We start from the raw sequence: 26,717 nt of genomic DNA, 5'->3' as shown, positions 1-26,717 counted from the left end.
TTCCACAAATGATTTATTTCTAAACTGATTCAATTGGGCGATTTTTTTTATTAAACTAACCTAACCTTACCTTGAGTTCTACAGGATAGGCCTGAAATATATCTTGAATACCGTAAATACAAACTGAAATGTAGATGCACAATAAAACCAGAAAAATAAGACCAGCGCTACGGATCGAACCCAGGTCCTCGGCATTCCGTGCCGCGTGCTATATAGCTACACCACCGCTGGACAACGGTACAGACTCGAATTTCTCCTATGCACCACATATCTCAGCCTGTTTGTTTCTTATTTAGTCACTTAAGCAGCGACAGTGACCGTTGTCCAGCAGTGGTGTAGCGGTATAGCACGCGGCACGGAATGCCGAGGACCTGGGTTCGATTCCCAGGGATGGTCTTATTTTTCTGGTTTTTCTGTGCATCTATATTTCAGTTTGTATTTACGATATGGGTTTTATGGGATGACCGTAAAAGAAACAAAAATTTGGAGTTGAAATAAAAAATACAAAAAGATTCCAAAAACCAATCTTAATATCTTGAATAGTTAAGTTTCAGAACAAAAGCTGTTCGTTCATATGAAACAGTTGGGATATTCAACTTTTGGGAAAAATATATTCGGCGAAACCCCAGGATCCCTTCGTGACATTCAGCCAGGGCCGGATGTTGGGTAGGGCATCGGTGTCTACAGTCCCGAGGCCTCCAAGAGGCCCCTTTATTCAAATTTTAGAGGGGTCTGTAATCTTTCTCTTTTTAACCCCCGACGCAAAAAGAGGGGTGTTATAATTTATGATTGGTTTTTTTGGAGTCTTTTTCTATTTTTTATTTCAACTCCAAATTTGTTACTTTTGTGTCGCTAGTGCTGCTGCTTAAGTAGCATAGTAGAATTAAGCAACCTGAGATATGTATGCATAGGAAAAATTCGTGTCTGGATTCCTGTCCAGCAGTGGTGTGGGGGTTATATATAGCACGCAGCACGGATTACTGAAGACCTGGGTTCGATTCCCAGTGCTGGTCTCTTTTCCTGGTTTTTCTGTGCATCCATGTCTCAGTTTGTATTTTCGATAGAGGTGTTATAAGTTTGACCGCTATGTGTGTCTATCTGTGGCACCGTAGCTCTTAATTTGAATACGTTTTTTTTTATTTGAAAGCATATTTTATCAAAATCGGTTAGGCGTTTTTGAGATATTGAACTTTGTAGTGACAAAGTTGGAGGTTTACCAACTGTTTGTTGGAGCCTCCACTCCTTTGTTTTCAAGACTGCTAGACTTCTAAATTCGACCCTAACATCGGGGACTTAGTAGACACCAATAAAATTGCATTTTATGTGCGACTTTTTTAATTATGAGAGGGAGGAAAACGAGCACGTGGGTCATCTGATGGGAAATGATCATCAAATGAGCACCAAGTGTAAGCCTTTCCCACGATGTTTTCCTTACCGAAAAGCCATTAGGTTTTAAATGAGATACGAAAACTCTGGTTAGAACCCAGGATCCTCTGCTAGAGCGGGCGTAAGTCAAACTAGAGTTGTAATTTTTTACTATTTTTAACCGACTTCAAAAAAGGAGGTGGTTCTATGTTCAATTGTTTGTATTTTTTTTTTACTAAACACGCAACAATGCAAATAAAGTAAATTTAGTTGCTGTTGCTGTTTAATTTCCTTGCAATCGAAGTTAAAAGCGGTGTATAACTCTTATGCATTGTTGTATAATCTACTATTATCTACATTACAAATTTTTTGGTTTACATTGATCATACTCGGTTGTTCGTACGAATATTCCCAGATTAGTAAAATCACTATTAAATTCGTATTCGTAGAAGTAAGAGTTCAGTGTTCAAAGTTGCTAAAAACCTTTTTTTTTAAAATTTTGTGGCCTGCAAACTGCGTCTTTTAGTCAAGTCTATTTAATGCCAAAACACTTACAGCTTTTTAGGGTTGCCAAAAAAGTAACAGTGTTTTAGGGTTGCCAAATACTTACACCGTTTAAAGCTTGCCAAACACAGGGTTGACATTTTTTTTTAAGTTTTCTTCACATGGTAGAATTTAAACTAACACAGTTATTGTTTTCAGTGGTGAACTACCAGTGCCCGAGGAACAAAGCGTGTGTGGTCGACCGAGTCAACCGGAACCGCTGCCAGTACTGCCGGCTGCAAAAGTGCCTGAAGCTCGGAATGAGTCGCGATGGTACGTACCTTGACTCTACACTAGATTTAACCCGCGTCTTTGCACGCGTACGTAGATCTGGCAGATAATGGAAATTCCGGAATTTGAATAAATTCATAATGGGAATTCCGAAAAATAACAGCTTGGTGCAATTTGCACGACTTCAGTGACTATCATGCTGGGGACATTGTAAACATATATTGAAGAGCGTATTTCAACTTTTACATGTAGTGACAGAAAATCTGCTGTAATAAATAATGTAATATCGAGTTATAAAACATTTAATTTCAATAATAACCATAAGTACTAAGAATTTTTGAGCTGTTCACGATTTGAATGGGTCCCGACTGTTGAACTTTAAGTTAGCTACTTAGCAGAGTTCTAGCCTACTAGACTTATTTTCTTCTTTTTTTTTAAGGCAGTCAGGTTTTTTTTTAATTTATTGTTTTATTTCACACTTTTTTGTCATTTCTGTGAAAATGGTAGATGAAATCAACTATAACCCATATATATTTGGAACGGGCATTATTAGCTTTCATTTGATACCCTACTCGATAGGATTGAATATATATTATTTAAACTCACAAATTGGCGCCAAAATCCGCCGTTTTGATCTTTCAAGAATATCGTGTACCCAGTGTCACTCGCTTCATCAACACAGATCCAATGACTTATCATTTATCAAAATCGGTCCAGCCGTTGAGGACATAGGAATAGACGTACATACATACGAGTCAAACACATAACCCTCCTTCTTCGCAGTCGGGTAAAGAGCACATTTAAAATTAAAAATCCTCTTGACCGTCCAGCAAGTCATCCAGCAAATCGTCCGTCTTATCGTCCAGCAATTCCAGCATCCAGCCACGTGTGGTATGAGGAAGCAGGCTTGGGGTCAATAGACGCTTATCAGCCGTGATAACGAAATGTTGTATTTATACAGTTGCGAATTATGACCGCGTTAGTCACAAGAGGTAGCGATAAAAGTTAGCGGGAGCGTTACGGTCACCGCTACATTTTATTCTGAGCTTCAGTATCACATGAAGTTCGATTTTCATATCGCGTATTTCTAATTTCAAAATGTAATTTCGCACATAAGCTTCAAAAACTCAGAGCTGCGAGCCCGGGTTTGAACCCACGATTCACTACGAACGACAAGGCCACCACGGAGTATATTAATTAGTAGGTATGGATATAGATCCACATACTAGTATATAAGCTTCAAAAACTCAGAGCTGCGAGCCCGGGTTTGAACCCACGATTTACTACGAACGACAAGGCCACCACGGAGTATATTAATTAGTAGGTATGGATATAGATCCACATACTAGTATACTACTATTATCGAGATCGTAGAGGTTCATGCTGAAAATGAGCGCGGCGAAGCGAGGCCTGCTGAGGTAAGGGCTCAGGAGCCTTTTGCCACTTAATAATTAATTGAGCACGTACCTTCTTGCTTATACCAATGGTTATTTTTATTTTTTATGACCAATAAATTTTTCTTTCGTTCTTTCTTTATGTACATGAAATTTGGTGAGGAGATAAGTACCTAGTTGAGATTCTAAAAAGGACGGAAAGCTACAGTGCCCGAGAGGATAGTGGTAATCGAATCTGCAGATAGTCGCGGGCAGGAGCCAGTCGCTCATAACTTGGACCTCTCGCTTGCACCACACTCTCCGTCTCGCTCGTTAACCGAGCTTATCCTTACTACACATTGCTTAATCAATTACGATGTGATTTCCACGGTTCAACAGTCGCGTATCAGGAAAGCTTTACTTTTTCTTAATAATTACTATGCTTTACCCCCGGCTTCGCACGCGTAAATTAGGTCTAAAATTAACTAAAATCATTACTTTGCTCACCCGCGACCTACGATAGCTACGTCTATGCAACAAATGTGTGTTCATGCAGTTCCTCCCCTCCACATTACAATACACACAAATCACGTAACCATCACCACCACACTACACTGACGTGTCTGGGGCGTAAATGGAGAGTATATTAATTAGCATAATTTAATTTTCCTAATTCAAATTGGCATAACGTTATCCTACTCGTACTTTCTACTTAATATTATAAATGCGAAAGCTTGTGAGTGAGTACGTTTGTTAGTCCTTCACCCTGAAACGGCTGGACGGATTTGGGTGAAATTTGGCAAAAAGTTAGTTTAGAACCTGGGTTAAAACATAGGATACTTTTTATCCCGATGTTCACACGGGGTAGGGATAAAATCTTGAAATTTTAACCACTGGGTTTAGTCTTGAAGTTTTGGACAGCTGTTCTTAACACAACCTTAATGAAGACCACGATATATTTAGGAATTCCCAGGGAAATTTTGTAAAATCCCGGAATTTACCAGATCGAATAGTTTACTCATGCAAAGCCGCGGATAAACTTTGGTTTCACATAATTATTAATTCGTATAAAGCCCTTAAAAAGAGGGGTGTTATCAATTTGACGCCTATGTCTGTCTGTCTGTCTGTGGCATCGTAGCTCTCAAACGAACAAACCGATTTCGATGCGGTTTCTTTTATGTGAAAGCGACTTCCTTTGTGGTACTTCTTAGTTATGTTTCATTAAAGTCGGTTCAGCTGAGTTGATATTGAACTTTGAAATGAAAATGTATTTTTTTTCAAATTTCTAAATTGTAGGTTGTCGGACAATTATCGATTTATTTTTTATTCTCATACTAAATTCGATACCGTAGCTTCGCGCTCCGCTGGGCGCCAGTTATGTCAGTTGGTGTGTATATGTGTCAGTGTGTCTTATTTATATGCGTTTCGCTGAACACGATTTTAAGGATACCGTTAACCCATTTGTCAAATTGGACGTTTTATTTGTTTACATATCGTTTGTAGCGCTCATATCTATTGGATATTTATAAACTAACCAAACAAAAATTTGGAAAACCCCCGACTGTCACTTCAAAGTTCAATGTCTCAAAAACGACTAAACCGATTTTGATGAAACGTTCTAAGAACCATCGCTAGAAAACCTGCTTTCAAATTAAAACATCCACATTCAAATCGGTCAACCCGTTTAGGAGCTACGGTGGCACAGACAGACACTCGGACACACATAGCGGTCAAACTTATAACACCCCTCTTTTTGCTCGGGGTTTAAAAAGTAACATTTAAGAGTTTTATTCCTTCCTTCTGTCTATTGTAAAGGTTGCTTGGAAGAGATCTCTCTGAAGCGATAAGGCCGCCTATTGCTTACCTTGGAAAATAGCCATATACTTATTTTCCTGGGTTAGGTATTGTATTGTAATCCGAAAAAAAAGGTTAAATAAAGAACGTGCCAAGGCCAAGTCTCGATTGAAATGATTTGCCTGTTAAACTTAACCAACTTAAGTTGAAAAACGTTCGACAGTGTCATTTCGAAATTCAATACCTCAAAAATCCTAAACCGATTCTTATGAAACATATCACGATAAAAAACGCATTGAAAACGATCCTTTCGTTTATGATGTCACAGATGGACAAACACACACACACACACACTCAAACATCACGCCTGTATTCCTAAATGGGGTAGGCCGAGCACACGAAACGTTATCGCTTCGGAGCCACTTTTAGCAATGTGGACAAACACAGCGTCAATATATTATAACACCCCTCTTTTTGCTTTAGGGGTTAAAAACACGGAGATTAAGATAACATTAGCTTTTAACATAGATTTTTTCAATTTTGTGCGTCGAGACCCCCTAGGGGGTCATAAAGCCTCTAGCTAGATAGTATCGCTGGGGGTCGCAACAATTAAGAAAAAAACGTTGGGGTAGAAAAGTTCTCGAACGGAGACCGCGGATCGGCAAGCGCAGCGTAGGACGTCCACCAACGAGATGAACGGATGATCTGGCTAAAGCCGCAGGCTCACGGTGGATGCAAGCCACTTCCAACCGAAGCAACTGGAGATCTATAGGTGTGACTTATGTCCAGCAGTGGACGTCCTACCCTGATATGACGATCATGGCAAAGATGTTTGTCAATGAACTACACCGACGATTAAAATTTAAAAAGAAAAGTGAGCCTTTTATTTTTTATTTTTCTAGTCAGTAGGTATACTAAACGCCATACAACAGTTACTGGCCGGTAACTGTGTTAAGTTGTTAAAAAAAGCAAGTCTACACGGCGTCGCGTGCGCATGCAGCATTACGCGCGGTGCTCGGGCGTGTGAAGTTGCGTAACTGAATAGTGATGTGCTAGACAGCTATTAACGCAAAAATATCATCGATGAATAATTGATTGTATTTTTTTTTTCGAGATTTTTTGCTGACTGTGCTTTTGTTCACCGGAGGGTGCGAAAATAGCTGATACGACATATTTATGTACGATTTTTTGGGACAGATATTGATGTTGGTGACTGTACTTGCATTTTCGTCCAAACTACACATCTATAGTTATAATATATACTGTAATTTATAATAAAAAACATTCGTAGGTATAGGTCTGGTTTAGCGGGCAGGTTTGCCATAATTATGTATGTATTACCTACTTTACTGTTTTTTTTTAATTTCTAAAAATGAATCTATTTTGAAAAATACAAGAAATATTTAACGAGAGGCGCAAATGAGAATTTTTAAATTAATATCGCTGCCTAACGTTGTGAGAAAGCAAATTTAGGTCAAATGTTAATTTTAACAAAATGTACAGTTACAAACGTGGTGACTGTGGTTGTGTCTCTATAAATCTGTCTTTCCTTCTTTATAACTTTTATTTAACGTTGACATCAAAATGGACGGCGATTAATCTCTTGTAAGATGTTTCTAATGAAAATAAACAAATCATTTGGACGTTGAAACGAAAGTGCTTCTAAGGTGATTTTGTTTATTATTCGTGTGGTTTTTCTTTGTTTCAAAATATCTAGTAAAACTATAATAATATGTCCTTTTAATATTGTCATTTTTCCAATTTTAAATTCCTCAACTATTTTTTGGAGTGGATATAAGTTTGTGGATAATTTAGTTAAAAATCTTTTTAAATTACTTATTAAGTAAACTAAATCATAATCAAACTTTGGATTTTGTTAATTTAAATCCTATTTTTTTTCTAATCGATATTTTTAAGCACATCCTTATTCATTGTGCAATTTCATAGCCGAAGCGTAACGTATGAGTTGTTTATCGATGTATGTGTAACACTATCAACTGTTATCGCATTTATGTAATATTCGCACGACTATATCGAGGAGTGGTGTAGGTACGTAGTGTTATGTCAATAGAGTTTAGTTAATTTGTTACTTTCCCATTAACACTTAGGGTTATCGATATCGACAAAAATATCTTAAGTCTCTTTTTTGAGACAATAAAAAAAAACGTTTTTATATTGGGAAGGTGAAATTAGGTATTTAGCTCAAGTAGTTTCATAGTCTGATAATTAAATATAAATATAATGTAGATATTTTATCCTAAAACATATTGATACAAAAACTTACCGTCGTCGAATTGAAATTGTGGAAAAGAGCATTTATTTATTTTTTACATAAAAATCAATAATGTTCAATTATTCTTGTCTGCTAGCTTTAAAAAAATACATTGTTTTAAGCTAGTCATAGATATGCATAAATTACCATTTTAATTCTACGTACGCGCACATTTTATTTAGTTTTAAAAACAACATTTCTATAGCCTTTGTTAGGTTAAACAAAAAAGTATTGTCTTCAGATTTTCGTCATAACTCATTGTTTTTTATCTAGGTCGGTTAATGTACCAAAATACTTCGGTACAATAAGAGCTCTGTTTGCTAAGTAATTGTACGGAATAGGGGTTCACGTTACAAATGAAGTTCAACGCACCGAAGGACAAAGAACAAGGAAATAACAAAAAACTTGGGTTAGTCGTAAATAATATGTATACTTACGTGACTACGTAGCTATAATAGTTGGGATTAGGTTTGGTTAATATTTATCATATATGTATATAAAAATGTGTCAATTTTTCAAAATAATTATGTTTTTTTTATTATTGTCGATAGGTGTTCGGACAACACTATTGTAGTACAAAAACTAACAGTTTCAAATATTCGTGACGTTTTGGATTTTAAAATATATGATTTAGTAGTAATTTCAAGGGCTTGAGCCGTAATTCCCACGCGGACCCAGTGCGGATTAGGAACTTCACACACATCAATAAATTACTTCGCATTCAAGTTTCCTCACGATCTTTTCCTTCACCGTAAAGCTCGTGGTAAATAAATATGATTTCGCACAAGAATTTCGAAAAATCTGAGTGCGAGCCCGGGTTTGAACCCACGACCCTCTGCTTGTCAAACCGCTAGGCCACCACGGTTTTTTTTTCGATTTTGACTATATATGTATGTAGATACATTTTGTTTAATAATTCTAACAAATAACGTAGAGTCACCTAGGTTAGTAACGAAGGTACATTTCAAGCGTTCAAAAAGCAAGATGGCGTTCAAGCAATACAAAATACCGTACATGTCGTCACACACATACGTCACAGCATTTACAGTCACAGAGTTCATCGGTATACTAGGCAATATGCCAATGGCCGAACGCACACACACTCACGCACCAATCAGAACTCGCACACATTCGTAGCGCGCACACAGAGACATCGTGGTGTGCGGTATTGGGTAATACGCGCTAATTGTGTGCGTTAAGTTCGCCTCTCAAAAGAACCGATAGATGGCGTTAGTAACCAATTGCTGGACGAAATTTTAAAAGTACCCAAACTATTAATGATTTTATAAGAGATATAAAAGCCTTGCGTACTGATTTTAGAAATGACATAACTCGAAACTACATTGAATTGAATTTAAAAGGAATAGAGTAGAATTGATTGAATTACAGCTTATAATGTTGTCAGAAAGTCGATAATTACATTCAAGGCGCAGTTTTCTAGTAATACGGAAATTGTACCACTTTCAAAAGATGTTAATACGGGAGGCGTGTTTTTAAAAATTGGAACGCTTTCTTCTAACAACTCAATGACCTTGGCTTTTTTTTTCAGCCGTCAAATTTGGCCGAATGTCCAAGAAACAGCGTGAGAAGGTGGAAGACGAGGTCCGGTTTCACAGGGCCCAAATGCGGGCCCAGACAGACGCCGCCCCTGACTCTGTATACGACGCTCAACAGCAAACGCCCAGCTCAAGTGATCAATTCCACGGACATTACAACAGGTTAGTGCCATCTAGCGATGAATAGCAAAAATAGAGATTGTAGTGCCATCTGTGAGCTGGTAGCGTAATTAAATAAAAGTGTCAAAGTGTATGGCTTTGTCTATTTTAACCCCGGTTTATTGATATAAAGATGTAAGAATTTAACTTAAAAAAAGAATAATATAAGAAGAACTAAATAAATTATAATTAAGTATCACTGATATTGATGCCATCTGTGGGCAAGTATTGTAACTTTTGTTAACACTTCAGAAGTCAAATTGTCAATCCTAACCGTTGTTACGTAAAAGAAGTCGCAACCTCAAATACCAACAGACAAACATCAATCTTCTCATAGTTTTACTGTAAAACCCGCTACTTTGCCGTTCCTGTACGATCAATTACATTTGACTTTGTACTATATTCTTTAAATGTTAAGGTACAAAATAGATAACACTGGAAATCACTGTCGCCGGCTAGAAGGCATCATTATTCTAACGGTCTTACCATAAAGAGAGCCTTTGACGCTTTCAACGGTAAATGGAAATAGCGTCATCTGTCGTCGAGTAGCGGTACTAAGCGTTTCTTGTTATCGATAGCAGGTGGCGCTCTATTCAATGGAAACACAGAATTTATTTTAATCGTTGTGTGAACGCCGGTGGTCCGTATTATACTTTGTACTATTATTTATTATCTTACCTTATTATGGAGTTGTTTATAGTTATGGTTTTCTTTAAGTAGTGTAATACTTTACTTATTTTTATGCTTTTACTGAGTACCTATTTAAAAGACCGTTTTTGAAACAACGCAACCCGAAAATACCACTTGAAAGTGATTAAAAATGTGTTGGAATTTGAAAAACGAGTAGATTTGTAGAAAATTACGGCTCTTATCATACATACACACACAAACATCACGCCTGTATTTCCAAATGGGGTAGGCAGAGCACACGAACCGCTACCGCTTCGGAGCCACTTTTAGCAATTTTAGATTTTAAGTTTGACAAAAACGGTACAATTAGTGACAGGTTGCTAGCCTGTCGCCTACGGTATACCTTAACCTATATTCTCAGTCGGTTCTTACGACATCCACGGAAGAAATGGAGATGTGATATTCTAACCCGACACCACCCGGCTCTAATAAATGATTACTTAATAAGTATGATTACAAAAATATCCAGTTCAACAAAATTACAGTCCCAAAATTCCTATCCTTTACTCTATTTTTGACGTGACCTATTTCAAATTCCAGCTACCCAGGCTACGCATCGCCCATATCGTCGTATGGTTACAACAACACAGCGCCATCATTGACTTCGACCATGATCCAGCCGCAGGCGCAGACTCAGCAGCCATACGACGTACCAGCGGACTATGTGGACTCCACCACAGCGTACGAACCCAAGCAGGGTGGTTTCCTGGATGCAGATTTTATTGGTCACGGTAAGTCACAATTTAATACAAAATTTGGATTTTTTTGGTGGATGCAACCAGGAACATCCATGTGGAAACCAGAGGCATCCGGTTGATTGATAAGAAATGAAATGAAATTTATTAATGAGTAACTGTAATCTAAATGCGGGGATGAATAGTTTTTTGTAAATAGGAATTGCATTAGAGATGTTTGTAAACTGATGACAGAATTAATTTGTTAAATGATCTCTATTCATTTTTTATTCAACTTAGATGTTTAAATAATAGTTATTTTGTTAAATGAGACGTTATCGCGCTATAGGTATCTGTGTTTAGCTTAATTTTTAGACTGTGAGTGTCGTCACGCGAGTAAACTATACATTAAAGTAAATCAAACTGAATATTGCGCGATAAAGACTCGTTTTCATTTTTATTTAGAAGTGAGAATCTCGAGACTTAGTTTAGTTTAGAAGATCTTTTTTGGCACGAAAACTAAGTAAAATAATACAAAAAATATGGAAGACCATTTATTTACCACAAAAATATTAGAAACTCACAAATAAGCTCACAAAAACAGCAATGTAAAGCACTAACATCTAAAATTGTACATGTAGACGAACAAAAAGGGACAACCGTCGTCCGACCGTCAGGATCAACATCCACGTCCACAGCCACCACTTCCACTACATCCATGCGACAATCAACTATAAACGAGATCCCGCGACGACTGCAAGATTTCGACAGATACGAACCAGACAGGATCCAGTCGCCAGCATCCATATCCAGCGGGGTCATAAATATAAAACAAGAAATAAAACCAGAAACATCCATGGGCGTTGACAACCTGGTCGCCAGTTATGTGGACTCAACGACATTCTTACATAGTCCATCGAATCTACAACACAGCCCTATGGACATCCAGAATTCTGTTTTAGTCAGCGGCCAGAGTTCTGTTTCATTGACTAGTGACGAGCTCAGTCCGGATGATCTAACATCCAGCAGCGGACATGGTCGGTTGATAGATCCGCTGAATTTAAACATGAGTGGCATGGGAATGGTGAACCCTAACGCAGTGAGCAATAGACGACACCAGGGCTCCAGTCACAGTGGCTCCAGTAACGAAGACCTACCTTGTGAGTGGATGTTGGTTACAAGCTACACGCTATTTTTGGTTGCGTTTGGTTGCAATTTAAGTAGCGTTTTTTTTGAAAGAAAATGCGTAGTGGTTTTATTTCTTATTTATTTACGTATGCATAACGACTGGCAACGCTGTGCTAAGTTCAGCATTTTTCCTCCACAAAATTTCTCGATGTTAGGCAATATACCTGGTCTTCTTTTCTTATAGTCTGTAAGAAAGAAAACATATTTGTATTTCTGTTGTTGTAGATATGTTTTTACTTAGTCACTTTCCGCCGTCTGTACGGTTAGATCTTATTTATTGATTTATTATCTTTTAAACTAAGCGATGGATTTACATAAATGCTATGTTATATATTATGATACATACGAGTATACTAGTTTTTGGGGAATGTAGCTGAAAATGTTAAATGCCTTTGTTAGATACTTTTAAAAAAAAAATTGCACCTACCCGAACAAAGTTGGGGCCAAAATAGTAACTTTGGCTCTTTTTAACCAATACCAAAGCTCTACAATGTAGAATCAATTTACTGGCAACAATAATTAATAAGGCTTTAGTATCGTAAAAAAGAATTTCTCGACAAATGCACTTAAGAATGAGTGAATACACATACCCGAAAAGTGTATTTTACGATCCTAAGCCAATAAATACTTTTCAATGGTAAAAAACATACCCTACCAAACCTTTTGTGGCTGCAGCAGCATCTATCACCAGAGCCTTTCTTGGTTATCTTGTTCGTCTTCGTTTTTTTGTTAACCATCTTGGGCTTTTTCTTTGGCCGTATGATAATGTCGTCGAGATCGCTATCAGTTTCACCGTAATCGTCACTGTCGTAGTATAAGTTAGCTTTGTGTCTACCACATAGATCGCACTCCAAGTCGTAATCTCGGAGGTCCCTTCCCACGTTTTTGTCCTTGCAATTTGCTGTGGTACAGCATTCGTCTTCTAAACAATCGGTAAGGTCTTCCTCGCTACCATCGAACCTTTTTTTGCCTCTCCTTCTTTCCGGAACTAGCGTACCTTTAGAAGGCCCGATCGGTTCATCTGATTCATCCCTCTCTTTAACCTCTTTAACTTCTTTTACCTCCTTTTCGGGTGGTGGTTCAGGTTTCTTTTTTTTCTCACCATTTGTTTTAACATTTTCGTTGTTCTCGTTTGATTCGCTGACTTCTTGTGTTTCGTTCTTCGCGAAGTACATGGGGTACGGTAGGATTGGTACAGCGAAACATAACGGTAGAACACAGGCTGGAAAAAGGAATATCTATTTGGCCAAAAAGTTACGAGTTGTTGCCAGGTGGAGGTGATTGAGGACGTGCAGCCGGTTTTTAGCCGGTGAGAGTTCGGCACTGTCTAGGCTCTCCCTTCCCAGTTGTCCGTAATGAATTTGTTCCGATTGCACGCCTCAATCAAATTATATTTTAAAATAATAACTAGTAAACAAAAGCAAGCTAGTGTATATGGCCTTCAACGCGACTCAACTCGCCAAAAAAATGGTACAAGTGGAAACCCACCCTCTTACTGGTACAGATCTGTTCACTCACGAAGGCGCGTCACTCCACATTTTATAATTGTAGTTTTAAACGTATCCGTACGACAAGTCGATGTGTGCGTAGCTCGAACGAGTCCTCAGTCGCAAGCGTACCGTCAGTCACGCACACTGAGACTAAGACAACGTGTATGTACGAGGTTTACTCGTGCACATTTATAATTAGCTGTGGAAGGGCGCGCCTTCGTGAGTGAACAGATCTTGTATCCTAAGGGCCGACGCTAGGTGGCACGGCTTGCACTGAGCAGGTGGCCGCCTGTTGAACAATAGTATGAGCAGCGCTGCATATGATTGTATCTGCGCCCGCGCCAGCTAGCGTAGGCCCTAAGTCCTTCCACAAAGGCAGGGGATAAGTAGTAGTATAGTGTTTAGGCTACCCGTTGTCAATCAATGATTGTATGAAAGACTTACGCCAAAACGCTATCAGACAGGTGCTTAGAATTAGGACTGAGAGCGGCTCGCAAGCCATAACTTTCCCTCTACGGAAAAGTTGATATATCTTCTAGAATTTTAACCGCAACATAGTTTATCTTTTTCGACCACATTTTGACATGTCGTGGCGACATGTCAATGTGACTGTCTATGTTGAGTTGTCGTTCTCTTTAGCCAGAGATCCGTTAATTGAGGTAATACTGCATTGAGTTTTGTTAAGCTAGATAAATGCAATGGATTCTACTTACTTAGTTTTTCCCACCATAAATGAAGAGTACCTATTTATGAAATTAATATAAAATATTATACTAAAATAAAAATAGAAAATATTAGAAACAATTACAAGATTTTTTCGGAAAATCTTTTTTATAGTTATTTCTATCATATTCTTGTACAGTGCAGGATATAATTATTCTTAGTAAATGTACAGTCACCAGCACCAATATCTGACACAACAAGCGTGCATAAATATCTGATACGACTCTATTTATAGGGCCGGAAGGACGTGTCAGAAATTTTTGCACGCTCCGCTGTGGCAGATATTAATGCTGGTGACTGTACTACACAAACGTATAGAAAAGTATTGAAACTGAGTAATAACCTAACCAACCAAAAGTTGGAAAGCCCCCGACTTTGTCACTTCAAAGTTAAATATCTCAAAAACGGCTGAAACGATTTTGTTTTGATGCAACATGTCTAAGAACCATCGCTAAAAACCTGATTTCAAAATAAAAAAAGGCATTCAAATCGGTCCACCCGTTTAAGAGCTACGGTGCCACAGACAGACACACATAGCGGTCAAACTTATAACATCCCTCTTTTTTGCGTCGGGGGTTAAAATATTATTTGTCGTGGTTTAGTGCGTCTTTATGGATCGAATTACCTATCTTTTATTTTTTAGCATGTTTTGTCATCTCAGTATATTTTTTTTATTGTTTATTTAACCTGTACTTTATTTTATATTTTAGAGTATATTCTACATATACATGTACCATTTTTACATGTACTATTTTTTACAAGTACCTACCATATTTTTGTATCATAATTGACCTGAACCATATCTGTTGCAGCCGAAGGTGACATCAGTAAGGTACTAGTGAAGAGTCTTGCTGAAGCTCACGCGAACACCATCCCCAAACTGGAGTACATCCACGAAATGCTGAGAAAACCTGTCGATGTTGCTAAGTAAGTCAAAGAGTCTTCTTCGTCTTTTAAAACCACTATCCACCCAATGCTGAGTGGACCATGGAATTTTAACACATACAGACTGACACACAAGACAGCGTAAATTATGGATATGCTACGTAACTAATATCATCATACAATATTATTGGCATATGAAAAAAAAAACGAAATCAAAATTGGATTTGTTTTTATTTGTCAGACTATTTACAACCAAACATAATACTGTAATAATTTGTGCATCCATACATAGTTTTAATAAACACATAATTAATTGTATAATGATTAACATTACCATATCATTAGTTTACTTTTAATAAATTTACATAATTTTAATTTATAATTATGTAACATATCATATACGATGATTAATAATTACTTCGTACTAATTTTAATTACTTTTATATAAATATCATATACATTGTATTTGGTAGATTGAAGAGCTTGGACCTGGTTTTGCATTCTCACAATCACCATTACATCGTACTCACCACTTCTTTTGATGACTTCACCATTTATGGGCACAAGAGGACTTGCTTCGTAATATTAAACTAAAGTTTTTGATTTATAAATAATGATGAAGTTATTTATTTATTTATGGTTTTTTTGTACCAATGACGATTATATGAATTATATAGTTTAGTTAAAAGTAATAAAATCAAACTGAACAATCACGTTTTGCAGTTATATCTAAATTGGTTTAAATTATCTACTATTTAAATTACAATTTCGAATTTCGATCATTTTCTTTCATTTCCGCAATTTACCCCATAAAAATGGATAATTACCAGCTACCACCTGATAATTACTTTTCATTTAAATACAATTACTACATTACTTTTTTTGCAGACAATTATTCTACAGTTCAATGACGTATGAGGCGATGTGGCTGGATTGTGCTGATAAATTAACAACTATGATCCAAAGTATCATCGAGTTCGCCAAGCTGATGCCTGGCTTCATGAAATTGACGCAAGATGACCAGATTCTACTACTGAAGTCCGGTAATTAACCTTCAGTTTATTATTTATCTTCAATTAAATGCCGTGGTAGCCACTAGGCTAAACCATTAAGCATTATCTTGAGAGTACCGACTCTCAAACAGGTGCTCTTGGGTTCCTCTGAGTGTGTCAAAATTCATGTATGAAATTAAACTTGAAATTTCTCACGAGCTTAATGAAGAAAGTATTGGAGTAGGTAGAGTTCCCAATCCCGCTGGGCACGCGTAGACACTACAGCCTAAGAATTCTCAACAAGCGAGGAACCTTGTCCTACCCATACCCAACGATTTTAAAATCACCTTGTTTTATTGACTTGAGCCATAAGAATTTTGAGCTAAAAGCCCAGTGTACATCCTGAGTATTTTGGACATATGGCTTATTGTACACTAGGCGTTTAGCTGATCTCTAACATTAACTTTTAAAATAAAATGCTAATGTCTTATTTTCTTACAGGTTCGTTCGAGTTGGCAATCGTGCGTCTCTCAAGATTGATCGACGTGAACAGAGAGACAGTGCTGTACGGAGATGTGGTGTTGCCTATAAGAGACTGTGTACATGCGCGGTAAGTATAAATCATGCGCGCTGTCCTTGTTCTTCACTGTAGTCAAGACAGAGATAGTTTGTACTAGAAAAGAGGGCTTGGAAATTTTGATTGACCAGAACAACAACAACAACCAAAACAGTAACTGATGTACGAAATCTTAAATATCCTCAAATCTATTGAAATTTGTTGTTTTTTTTCAAATTTGGGTTTGGGGTTTGGTTGGTATTTCTTGTTGAATTTCAAGTGCTGAATTATTTACTATCTTGCAATTTGAAGTAGGTATAAAGCAACAGTACTTAAAAAAACGTATAAGATGTAAAATATTTGAATCTAATGATGAGTACTACATTTGCCTTCACTAAAGTGATATCATTAAGCAAACTCAATAATAATCAATAATTTCGATGACGATCCTTTTATCATCATTATAAATGAAATTTGATGGTCATAAATGCCAGCCCCGCCTGCTGTTTTGCATAGTCTTATCATTATCAGAATGAAATGGTTTGAGCTATAGTTATTTTAATGGGCTTCACACACAACATTGTACTGTTACTGTTTCGTAAATATGTACAATATTTGTTAATTTGAAACGTAGGATTTCATGAGGCCTTAGTAGCTCAAACCACTAGACTTCTACAGCTTTTGAAGACAAGATAATTTGTTGAACTTTTTTGTCGAAAATACGTTTGTAAGTAACAAATTTGGAGTTGAAAAATACAAAAGACTCCAAATAACCAATCAGAACTTTTTTGTGGTTTTGAACATGAAACTACCGTGTGACTCACTCACATTTAATTAAATAAAACCGGACAACTCACGTCTTAAATCGAGCTTAGCTCGGCATGTTTCGGGCTAATTGGTATCCCTTTCCGGATTAACGCGACTCGGCGGCTGATGCAACACTTTGGAACACTTGGACGGCTGCTTTTTAGGGTTCCGTACCCAAAGGATGTCAACGAAACCCTGTTACTGAGACTCCGCTGTCTGTTTGTCTGTCAGTTCGTCTGTCACATGGCTCTATCTTTTGAGTCGTAATAGCTAGGCACTTGAAATTTTCACAGATTATGTATTACTGTGGCCGCTATAACAATAAATACTAAAAACAGAATAAAATAAATATTTAAGGGGGGCTTCCATACAACAAACGTGATTTTTTTGCCGTTTTTTGCTCGATATTGATAACGGCAACAGTTAGACGCTAAAAATATTCACAGAATATTCACTTGGGAAGGGTGTCAACGAAACCTTGTTACAGAGACTCTACTATCTGTCTGTCTGTCAGTCCGTCTGTCACAGGGCTCTATCTTTTGAGTCGTAATAGCTAGGCACTTGAAATTTTCACAGATTATGTATTACTGTTGCCGCTATATCAACAAATACTAAAAACAGAATAAAATAAATATTTAAGGGGGCACCCATACAACAAACTTGTTTTTTTTGCCGTTTTTTTGCTAATGTCTAATATTGTATAGATAATGGTACGGAACCCTTCGTGCGCGAGTCCGACTCGCACTTGGCGGGTTTTATTTATGGTTGTTTATATTTTTTTTGCAGTGATCCGCGTGATATGGCCCTGATTGTGGGTATCTTCGATGCTGCGAAGACGATTGCGCGGCTGAAACTAACTGAGACTGAACTGGCTCTTTATCAGAGTCTCGTGCTACTGTGGCCAGGTAATTGATTTATTCATACAGTGATTCTGTAGACGTAGAAGCTCGTGGTAAATTTCAAATGTACATAATTTCGCATCTCGAAAAACTCAGAGTTGCGAGCTGGGTTTGAACCTGCGATCCTCTGCTTGAGAGGCGTTAGGTCAAACTACTAGGTCACCACGACTTCGGCTTTAAGAGATTTAACGTATTTTTCCTAATGTAGTATTTTTTTTGTACTCGATATTTTATTTTATTTATTTGATGAATTTGATGTGCATTTCAGAACGCCACGGGGTCCGCGGCAACCATGAGATCCAGTGCCTCTTCAACATGTCCATGACAGCCATGAGACATGAGATCGAGACCAACCACGCTCCCATCAAGGGTGACGTCACAGTGCTAGACACGTTGCTAGCCAAGCTACCCACATTTAGGTGAGATTTTTGACCAAAGTTGAAATCACTTGTATTATCCCAAACCACTCGCATTGTAGATTTGAATCGACTCGTATTATAAAGTTGAAACCACTCCTATTGTAAAATTGAAACAAATCTTATTATAAAGTTGAAACCACTCGTATTGTAAACTTGAAACCAATCCTGTTATAAAGTTGAAACTACTCGTATTGTAAACTTGGAACCAATCCTATTATAAGGTTGAAACCACTCGTATTGTAAACTTGAAACCAATCCTATTGTAAAGTTGAAACCACTAGTATTTATTTCACAACCAAACATTTTAAAGGTTCTCGTTCTTTGAAATAAAATAAAATGGTGTCCTCCCCTTGATAAATTAGAAAACTGTTCCATACTTCAAATAGTGATTGCACACTAGAATAATTAACAAGCACACAGACGTTTCACTCTAGCTGGATAAGATTAGCTTCCTAGATTAGAATCCTAACTTTCTTTAACAGATGTAGACCGAAGATGTAGATTAAGACCTAGACGTTGGTCAGCAGCTTTATTATTTTTCAAATTATTTTAACATTCTTAAAATTCCCTATTAAATGAACAATATGTAAGTACTTCATAAAGTACACTCGGCCGTTATTATTAGTATTAATTTGTTCTTTATAAAGTACGCGAGGACTTATGAGGTTCGGTTATGACACAAGCATATGGACTTGGCTTTATTTTTTTTAGGGTTCCGTACCCAACGGGTGCCAACGGAACCCTATTACTGAAACTCCGCTGTTTGTCTGTCTGTCCGTTCGTCTTGTCACAGGGCTCTATCTCTTGAGCCGTAATAGCTAGGCACTTGAAATTTCACAGATGATGTATTACTGTGGCCGTTATAACAATAAATACTAAAAACAGAATAAAATAAATATTTAAGGGGGCTTCCATACAGTAAACGTGATGTTTTTGCCGTTTTTTGCTCGATATCGATAACGGCAACAGTTAGACGCTAAAAATATCCACAGAATATTCACTTGTGTAATCAATTTAAAAATAAATAATTAAATTAAAATATAATAAATATTAAAGGGGGCTTACAACAAACTGTTTTTTTTTGCTCATGTCTAATGTTGTATAGATAATGGTACGGAACTCTTCGTGCGCGAGTCCGACTTGCACATGACTGGTTTTTAAATAACTTATCTTTGTTTTACAGAGAACTGTCTCTCATGCATCTGGAGGCCCTCTGCCGCTTCAAGGCAGCTCACCCCCTTCACATATTCCCAGCGCTATACAAGGAGCTTTTCTCTCTAGATAGTGTGCTAGACTACCATGTATAAAAAAAACTAAGGACTTTTTTTTAAACAGATCGTGGCTCGGCTTTACCCGCAGTGAATATTGCTTTGTCAAGACTTAAGGCGACAGCTATATCTTGTCTTCTCTGATGATACCTACACGTGATTTGTTAACCTATTTATAATTGTATGTATGTACTTTGAGACTGTTATAATGATATTTACGTATAGGTACGTACGTACAATATTAATATTTAAATGTTTATTTAATTTGAAAATTTAATGTAGGGACGTGCAGGTATCTTCAGTTTTGGAATCAACCGGACTTGTATTTTTTTTGTTATGTTTCTGTAACACATAGCAAATGATTATGTAGATACGAACTCTGGTTTCGTGGCCCTGTATAAAAGTACATAATAACACATTCCATTATATGTTTTATTGTGTATTTTGTATGAAGCCGTATCGTAATATAATTATCGTAAAGTGTATCTAACTTGGATGAAAAAATAATAATTATTATTATAAAATATAATAATAGAAATAGAGTTTTTATTAAGAAATAAATAAAGGAGTTATAACGGTGTAGCGAGAGTAGATCACACAACATTTTTTTAATGGAACCCTTATTGAATAGGATTTTTTAATTATTTTAACAGTTTTTTTGAAGAGAATTGTAACTTGTTATTTATTTCAAATGATTATTATTATTGATGTTTTTGTCTTCGATGTAGATGTCAGTTATTTTGTAAAATAGGAATACACGATACTGCCCATTTTTTATAAGTTTTACGTTCGCTTATGGAGACGTTATTTGTACCTAAAGTACCTAAAAAGAAATGGCCAGAAATATAAGCAAATACTGACTGATTGATATGTATAAAGAGATATGATAAAAAGACTTTCCCTCAGATAATATGATGAAAGTCATATCTGAACTTTAGAAACAAGTCGTCACGCACTAAAAGATAATTTAATTTGTTAATATTTCTGGCCAATTTCTCAAAAGTATGGTATGTTAAGGCGTTATAATAATTCAAAAATAATAACGTAATTTAAATAATAATAAGTTTGAATTATAATGTATTATTACGCGGTGCGTTGAACAAAATTTCAGTCGAACATCTATAAATAATAAAAACGACAATTTGTACGGACAAAATTGATTTTGTATATTAGCAGGCAATTTGTTTTTGTAGAATAAATTTGATCTCATTTTTTGCACTTTCCTGCGCTTTGGTGCCATGTCTGAGTTTAATTGACTGCATAATAATAATAAAAAGCAACAATTCTTGCATAATAATAAGTACAATCCCACATCAGTACATTTTGTTTGACTATACGTAAATTTTATATTTTTATTATTTGAGACTGTTTAAATTTTGTGTTTACCGTTGTACGTATGTTTTTTTATGGAATTGCCTGCTAAATCAATTAGATTTACTAAAATAATCATCAACTTTTCTAACACTTACGCTAAGTTTTGTCGAATAGCCTTACTATAGACTGGTTTATATTAATGTTAAAAAAAAGTATAAATCTTAACTCGTATTTTGTAAATAGCTATTAATCGTATATTATGTATTTTATGTTAAATAATATAAGGTTCGATGGGTTATTTTTAATTTTACATTCTATTACAAAAAACAATTGTTCCACAAGGACAGGAGTTATCTTGCAAAATCATGTGAAATATATTGTTTTTCCTTTCTATATATTATATATTTTTTGTTAAATAAAGCAATCTGTTATTGTCTATATTTCCTTTTGTTTTATTTTTATTTGCGTTCCCGTTATTTTTTTTGACTTGTTATCACATTTTTCTGCGATTAAAATTATATAAGGTTAATCATAAATAAATAGTGAGATCATATAATAATAAAATATACGGGTGGTTCAAAAGTTTTATTTTATAAAACATATATAATTAGTGAATATATATTTTTTATTTCAATTATAATGGTACATCAAACAATAAATAATGTCACTGTTATAGCTTTCCACCAATAAGATATATTTCCATATTTAACTGATATAATGGCGTTTATGTCACATCACTTTGTTTAATTTAGGCAAAATAATACTAGGCGCACTTAGGTGAGTTGGTGTCTTGTTTTAGCTTGCGAGTTAGATTTAATTTTAAAATCGATTAATGATAAAAATAAACATTTTTAGAACATTAAGACTGAAAATTCGGCTGAACCTAGCGCATTCGCCTAATCACTAAATCAGTGCTCCCATCAGCGTAACAACATAAGGGTGTTTGATAATAAACAAAAAAAATATCCAAAAAAATATTTTTTTTTATGTAACTTTACTCCGTTTTTACTGGCGTCCTCTTTCGTCCAAACCAGGTCATCTTCATCATCATCATCACCAGCCTATATAGGATACGCCCAATGCTGGGCACAGATTTCACAGATTGACAAGGTTTGGATCAAAGCAAGCGGTGGCTTTCGTTAATATGATGGGATCTAGCCTAATTTTCATTGTTTTTCATTTCATTTGTATTTAGTAAAGGGAAATTAGAAATGTAACAAACGCCAATCCTACTAATATTATAAATGCGAAAGTTTGTAAGTCTGTCTGTTTTCTTGTTGGTTTGTTTGTTTGGTACTTCATCATGCCGAAACCACTGAACCGATTTAAATGAAATTAGGTACACAGATAGTTTGAGCTACGGGGAAGGACATAGGATAGTTTTTATCCCGGTAAATCACATAGTTCCGAATAGTAAACGAATTCTACGCGGACGGAATCGTGGGTAACACGCTAGTTTTTTTTATAATTCAAAGCAAACTGCGATTTTGTGATAAATTTGTATTAATATCACAACTACAAAAAAAGTTAAGTTCAAATTGATGGGTTATGATTATTAAAAGTGTGGTATATCATATCTTTTATACAATCGGCTTTATTAAATTGGTGTAGCGCGGGTATATTAATTGAATGGTAATTTTTAGAGAGTAACTAATAATTATTTGGTTATTGATAATTAAATAAATTGCAATATTATATTAGTTTTATAAATAGTGTTTGGACGAAACTGGAATTGTATGACGACAAAAAACTAAGAAACCACTTGTTTGCCCAATATGTTTCTGTGTTATTTTCTAAAATCCGAATTAAATTTTACAAAAACGTCCCGTTTAAATGTGTGTCCATTCTTGACATTTTATTTTGATGTTAGTCGCGATTGGTGAAACGTGAAGTGAGACGCGTGTCGTCTCTTTCGCACATACAGGAGGGATTCTAGTGCGATAGTGATAGCTATAGGGTAAACGTTTTAATTGCTGGTAGATTTTAGTAGGTATTTCTAAAACTTTTGTACTATGTTTTGCAAAATTTTCACTAAAACTATATTATAGATTTGGACACAATGGATAGCGTTAGTTTGCAAAATGCAAGAATGTAAAGAATATCCGATTAATGATTGAGCGTGTGTTTGTAACGTATTTTTTTTATTTTGGTGTCGTTCAATTATTTTTAAAAAAGATTTTCTATTTTATACTTAAAGATACTTTCGACGGGTATCGCGGTCATGAAAAAAAAAAAACTTTTTGTACCTTGTTTTCTATAAGATTATTTATATTATCAAAATATTGATTTGTTGACGGGGTATTAAGTATTTTTACACATTACCTGATCATATTAAAAGAGAAACAAATATAAACTTATATGTATGTAAAAATCAGAATTTATAAAAAAAAAACATATTTTGCATGTTTTAATTGGCCGAAAACAGACTGAAAAATTTTTCTTGCGATTTTTTTCACAAACTATCAAACGGCCAGTTTTCGGTTAATTTCAACTGAGGCTTTGTTGATTTATAACTCAATACAAAACAATTGTACCTTAAAGTAGACGAAAATGGAGTTTGAGAACCAATAGTAAATAAATGTTAAATTGTTTTTATTATTCTCGAATCACTTGCAAGGAAAGAGTTTTATTTTAGAAACCTCCTTCCCTTAGCTATAAAATACACAAATGACTGCTTCTTAAAGACATCGATAAATGAAGTTGAACTTTTTTAAGCAATGATCCAAAAAAAATCCTGCTTCAAATCTATGTTTTATTACATCGGCTGTAGTATCCATGAAGATATCCGATAACGTTTGAATTGTTTCCATATTTATGAGCGCATAACTTTAGATGTCAACCACAAAAAGTTTTCGATTTGAGCTCTTAACAGGGTACATGGTCACAGTACGGAGCAGTATAACGTCTTCATACAAACGGCCGGAACGTTACGCGAGTTATATCTAAGAGCCACGAATTCTAGCATACCTCGGAAACCATCAGTCGCGAGTGGCTCCGCGGCTACGTACGGTCGGTGCGGAGCTCACGTGCGTTTATTACGAACCTAATTCTGTCACGACAATATAAACAGTAAGTAGATATTGCTCGGTGTACGGATATTTAAATTCATCTATGTATATCGAAACCGGAATTGTAATTTTTTACATTACCAACTCAGTCGGAAAGGTAAGACTAAAAATAATATTATGTTTCCGTTTTAATTATGTGTTAGTTATCTATTGGTTTCGCAATGGTTAGTGATGAGATGAAGCTAAATAAAACCGTTTAAAAACATAATACGTTTTGTGGTTTATTAAAATAACGCAAAATGCATTTTTGTTAAACACTACTTAGTCTATTTCTTCCATAATTTCCTAAAGCTCCTAATCCTTTCCTTACTTTAAATTGCATGTAAATTATCAAATACATACCTAACTGGAGAGTGACAGTTAGTGACAGCCCTATCGCGCGTTTCCGAGCGTAGGTAATAATATCAAGGACGCTTCCGAGACGTTATACTGCTCCTTTTTTGTACTGTGACATGGTGATTGTATAACTGAAGCAGTATGCTAAATGGAACATCATTTTTCTTTCGTCACAGAAACATGTATTTAAAAACCATCATCTAAAAATAAAAATCTAAAAATAATCGTAGGTACCCGAAAAAACATCGTCAGGTTGATGAATTTGAATCTAATCGGAGAATTTAAATGAAATTCAAATCTATTTTAATATGAAGAATAATAAGTACTTTACTGTTATAATTTAGCAGTAGAGAAACAAGTAGGTATTATAAATAAGGGTACCATCAAGAGGTTTTATGCCAATGCTAATAACACAAGATGCGGTTATGTAATATCTAATACATACTTTATTGTTGTTCATTGAATGAGCTTGAAATCTAATGCATTTAATTGGCCGTCAAAAAGAAGTTGTTGTTTCTTTAAAAAATATGGCTCTGTCCATCAGAGGACAATTTTGCCAGTGTCTAGTAGTTTTTGCCGTTGTACGGTAAAAAAAATCTAGAAACGAAATAATGAGAGGTAATGGTGGATGAACGATGACAGCGCGAATCTCCAAAAAGAAGTTATAGTGTTCACAAAAATTCTAATTTTGGATTAACTGAAATTTTGACATTGTACCTAAAAGTCATTTTCAAGTCAAAACGGGCTAACCTCAGATCGGCGCCGTTCGCAAAACCAGCAATTTTTGCTGATTTGGGACCAATTCGTGACATGCACAGTAATAAAGCCGTGGTGGCCTAGTGGTTTGACCTATCGCCTCTCAAGCAGAGGGTCGTGGGTTCAAACCCCGACTCGCACCTTTGAGTTTTTCGAAATTCATGCGCGGAATTACATGTGAAATTTACCACGAGCTTTTCGGTGAAGGAAAACATCGTGATTAAACCTGCACAAACCTGCGAAGCAATTCAATGGTGCGTGTGAAGTTCCCAATCCGCACTGGGCCCGCGTGGGAACTATGGCCCAAGCCCTCTTGTTCTGAGAGGAGGCCTGTGCCCAGCAGTGGGACGTATATAGGCTGGGAGGATGACAGTAACATACAAATTTTAAATTTTAATTTCTTTTTTTTCTTCGCATATCATCATGTTTTCTTTCTTTGTGAGGGTGTTTATTGCTGCAGTCGCGGCACTACGTGCACTTCAGCTCAATGAGGGCTATCGCGTATGAATTCGCCGCTAGAGGCGCTAGTGTAGCGTGAGGTCTCCGAAATGTCAAATCTCATAGTTTTTGGGTGAGCTACGCGGGTTTTATTTGTAATTAGAATAATTTTGTGAATATTTTGCAATATCTGAAATTAATTATGGCAATTATGCGTTACGGGGCAATGAATGTTTGTGTTTCGAGACAGTTTTGTCTTTCGGAAACCTTTGTCCTCCCTTTTTTCCGAACAAAACGGGGACTATGCAACACTGTGGCATGCTCGATACTTTTATGGTACGGTTTTAAGGTGTATTAAATATGATTTTAATCTAAACTTTGTTTTCACGCCCGTAATAACAGACTTTGAAAGCCTTACTTAAAAACCTCACGCAACAGTACGCCATCTAGTGAGAGAAAAAACGATAGCCCTCATTTTAGCGGTTGCTGATGGGGACCAACGCGAGTGCTGCCTTCTGGTCGAAACACGTCGTGTTCCGGTGGTTCCGGTGGCACCATGCGTACATTATAATTGCACAATATTTGTTGTACCATAAAAAGCTAGGCTAGCTGGAGCGGGTGCACTTCGCGGGCCTGCAGGGGTTGCAGGGGGGGCTACTACGAAATTCCAAGCTCGTATCGTACCGTCCCTCTCGCTCGTATTAAATATAAGCGTTAGCGGGACGGCAAGATACGAAATTGGAATTTTGCCCTTCGTAGTATAGGGCCGAAGTTCGTATCGTACTGTCCCTCTCGCTCTCGTATTGAATAGTATAAGTGTCAGAGGGATCGCACGACACGAACTTCGAGTTTCGAGTTTCGTAGTAGCCCTGCTGGTACAGTCCGTCGCACGCGCCGCGCGCAGGTAGCGCTGCTCATACT

General features: G+C 36.3%; 2 protein-coding genes across 13 annotated transcripts in view; one reads left to right on the top strand and one right to left on the bottom strand.

Moving 5' to 3' along the window:
• The window catches only part of Hr3 (nuclear hormone receptor 3 ROR-beta), a 145,551-nt gene extending 123,913 nt beyond the window's left edge, over positions 1 to 21,638 (top strand). For 7 of the 10 annotated variants that reach the window (XM_074108707.1, XM_074108701.1, XM_074108703.1 and 4 more), the window contains 10 exons: positions 2,068 to 2,181; positions 9,128 to 9,296; positions 10,524 to 10,714; positions 11,299 to 11,817; positions 14,871 to 14,985; positions 15,832 to 15,986; positions 16,437 to 16,545; positions 18,085 to 18,203; positions 18,466 to 18,616; positions 19,800 to 21,638. In XM_074108707.1, the coding sequence (XP_073964808.1) occupies positions 2,068 to 2,181; positions 9,128 to 9,296; positions 10,524 to 10,714; positions 11,299 to 11,817; positions 14,871 to 14,985; positions 15,832 to 15,986; positions 16,437 to 16,545; positions 18,085 to 18,203; positions 18,466 to 18,616; positions 19,800 to 19,923 (1,766 nt within the window). In that variant the 3' untranslated portion in view covers positions 19,924 to 21,638. The remainder of the gene's footprint in view (positions 1 to 2,067; positions 2,182 to 9,127; positions 9,297 to 10,523; positions 10,715 to 11,298; positions 11,818 to 14,870; positions 14,986 to 15,831; positions 15,987 to 16,436; positions 16,546 to 18,084; positions 18,204 to 18,465; positions 18,617 to 19,799) is intronic. The other 3 variants (XM_074108708.1, XM_074108710.1, XM_074108709.1) reach the window with 1 other exon arrangement.
• Positions 11,824 to 14,864, bottom strand: LOC141443419 (uncharacterized). Of its 3 annotated transcripts, none has more exons than XM_074108712.1 (3): positions 13,780 to 14,864; positions 12,496 to 13,067; positions 11,824 to 12,030 (listed from the first exon to the last, which is right to left on the bottom strand). In XM_074108712.1, the coding sequence occupies exons 1-3, from the start codon at positions 13,835 to 13,837 to the stop codon at positions 11,965 to 11,967; spliced, it is 696 nt and encodes a 231-aa protein (XP_073964813.1). In that variant the 5' UTR covers positions 13,838 to 14,864; the 3' UTR covers positions 11,824 to 11,964. The 3 variants fall into 3 exon arrangements, with proteins under 3 accessions (XP_073964813.1, XP_073964812.1, XP_073964814.1); XM_074108711.1 differs by having other exon boundaries at positions 12,501 to 13,067; XM_074108713.1 differs by having other exon boundaries at positions 11,942 to 12,030; positions 12,506 to 13,067.
• Positions 21,639 to 26,717: the final 5,079 nt, after the last annotated feature.

Source organism: Choristoneura fumiferana, chromosome 27 (assembly GCF_025370935.1).
Source record: "Choristoneura fumiferana chromosome 27, NRCan_CFum_1, whole genome shotgun sequence".
Taxonomy (NCBI): Eukaryota; Metazoa; Arthropoda; class Insecta; order Lepidoptera; family Tortricidae; genus Choristoneura; species Choristoneura fumiferana.
The sequence above is the reverse complement of the archived record's forward strand: the minus strand, read 5'-3'. Positions and strand labels throughout refer to the sequence as shown.

Excerpts from the sequence above, each read along its gene's own strand:
- LOC141443419 (XM_074108711.1), bottom strand. The coding sequence starts at position 13,837 with ATGGCTTGCGAGCCGCTCTCAGTCCTAATTCTAAGCACCTGTCTGATA. Across the intron at positions 13,068-13,779 it reads CTGTCTGATAGCGTTTTGGC|CCTGTGTTCTACCGTTATGT; the intron begins GTAAGTCTTTCA and ends TCCTTTTTCCAG. Across the intron at positions 12,031-12,500 it reads CTGCAGCCACAAAAGGTTTG|ACTATAAGAAAAGAAGACCA; the intron begins GTAGGGTATGTT and ends TCTTTCTTACAG.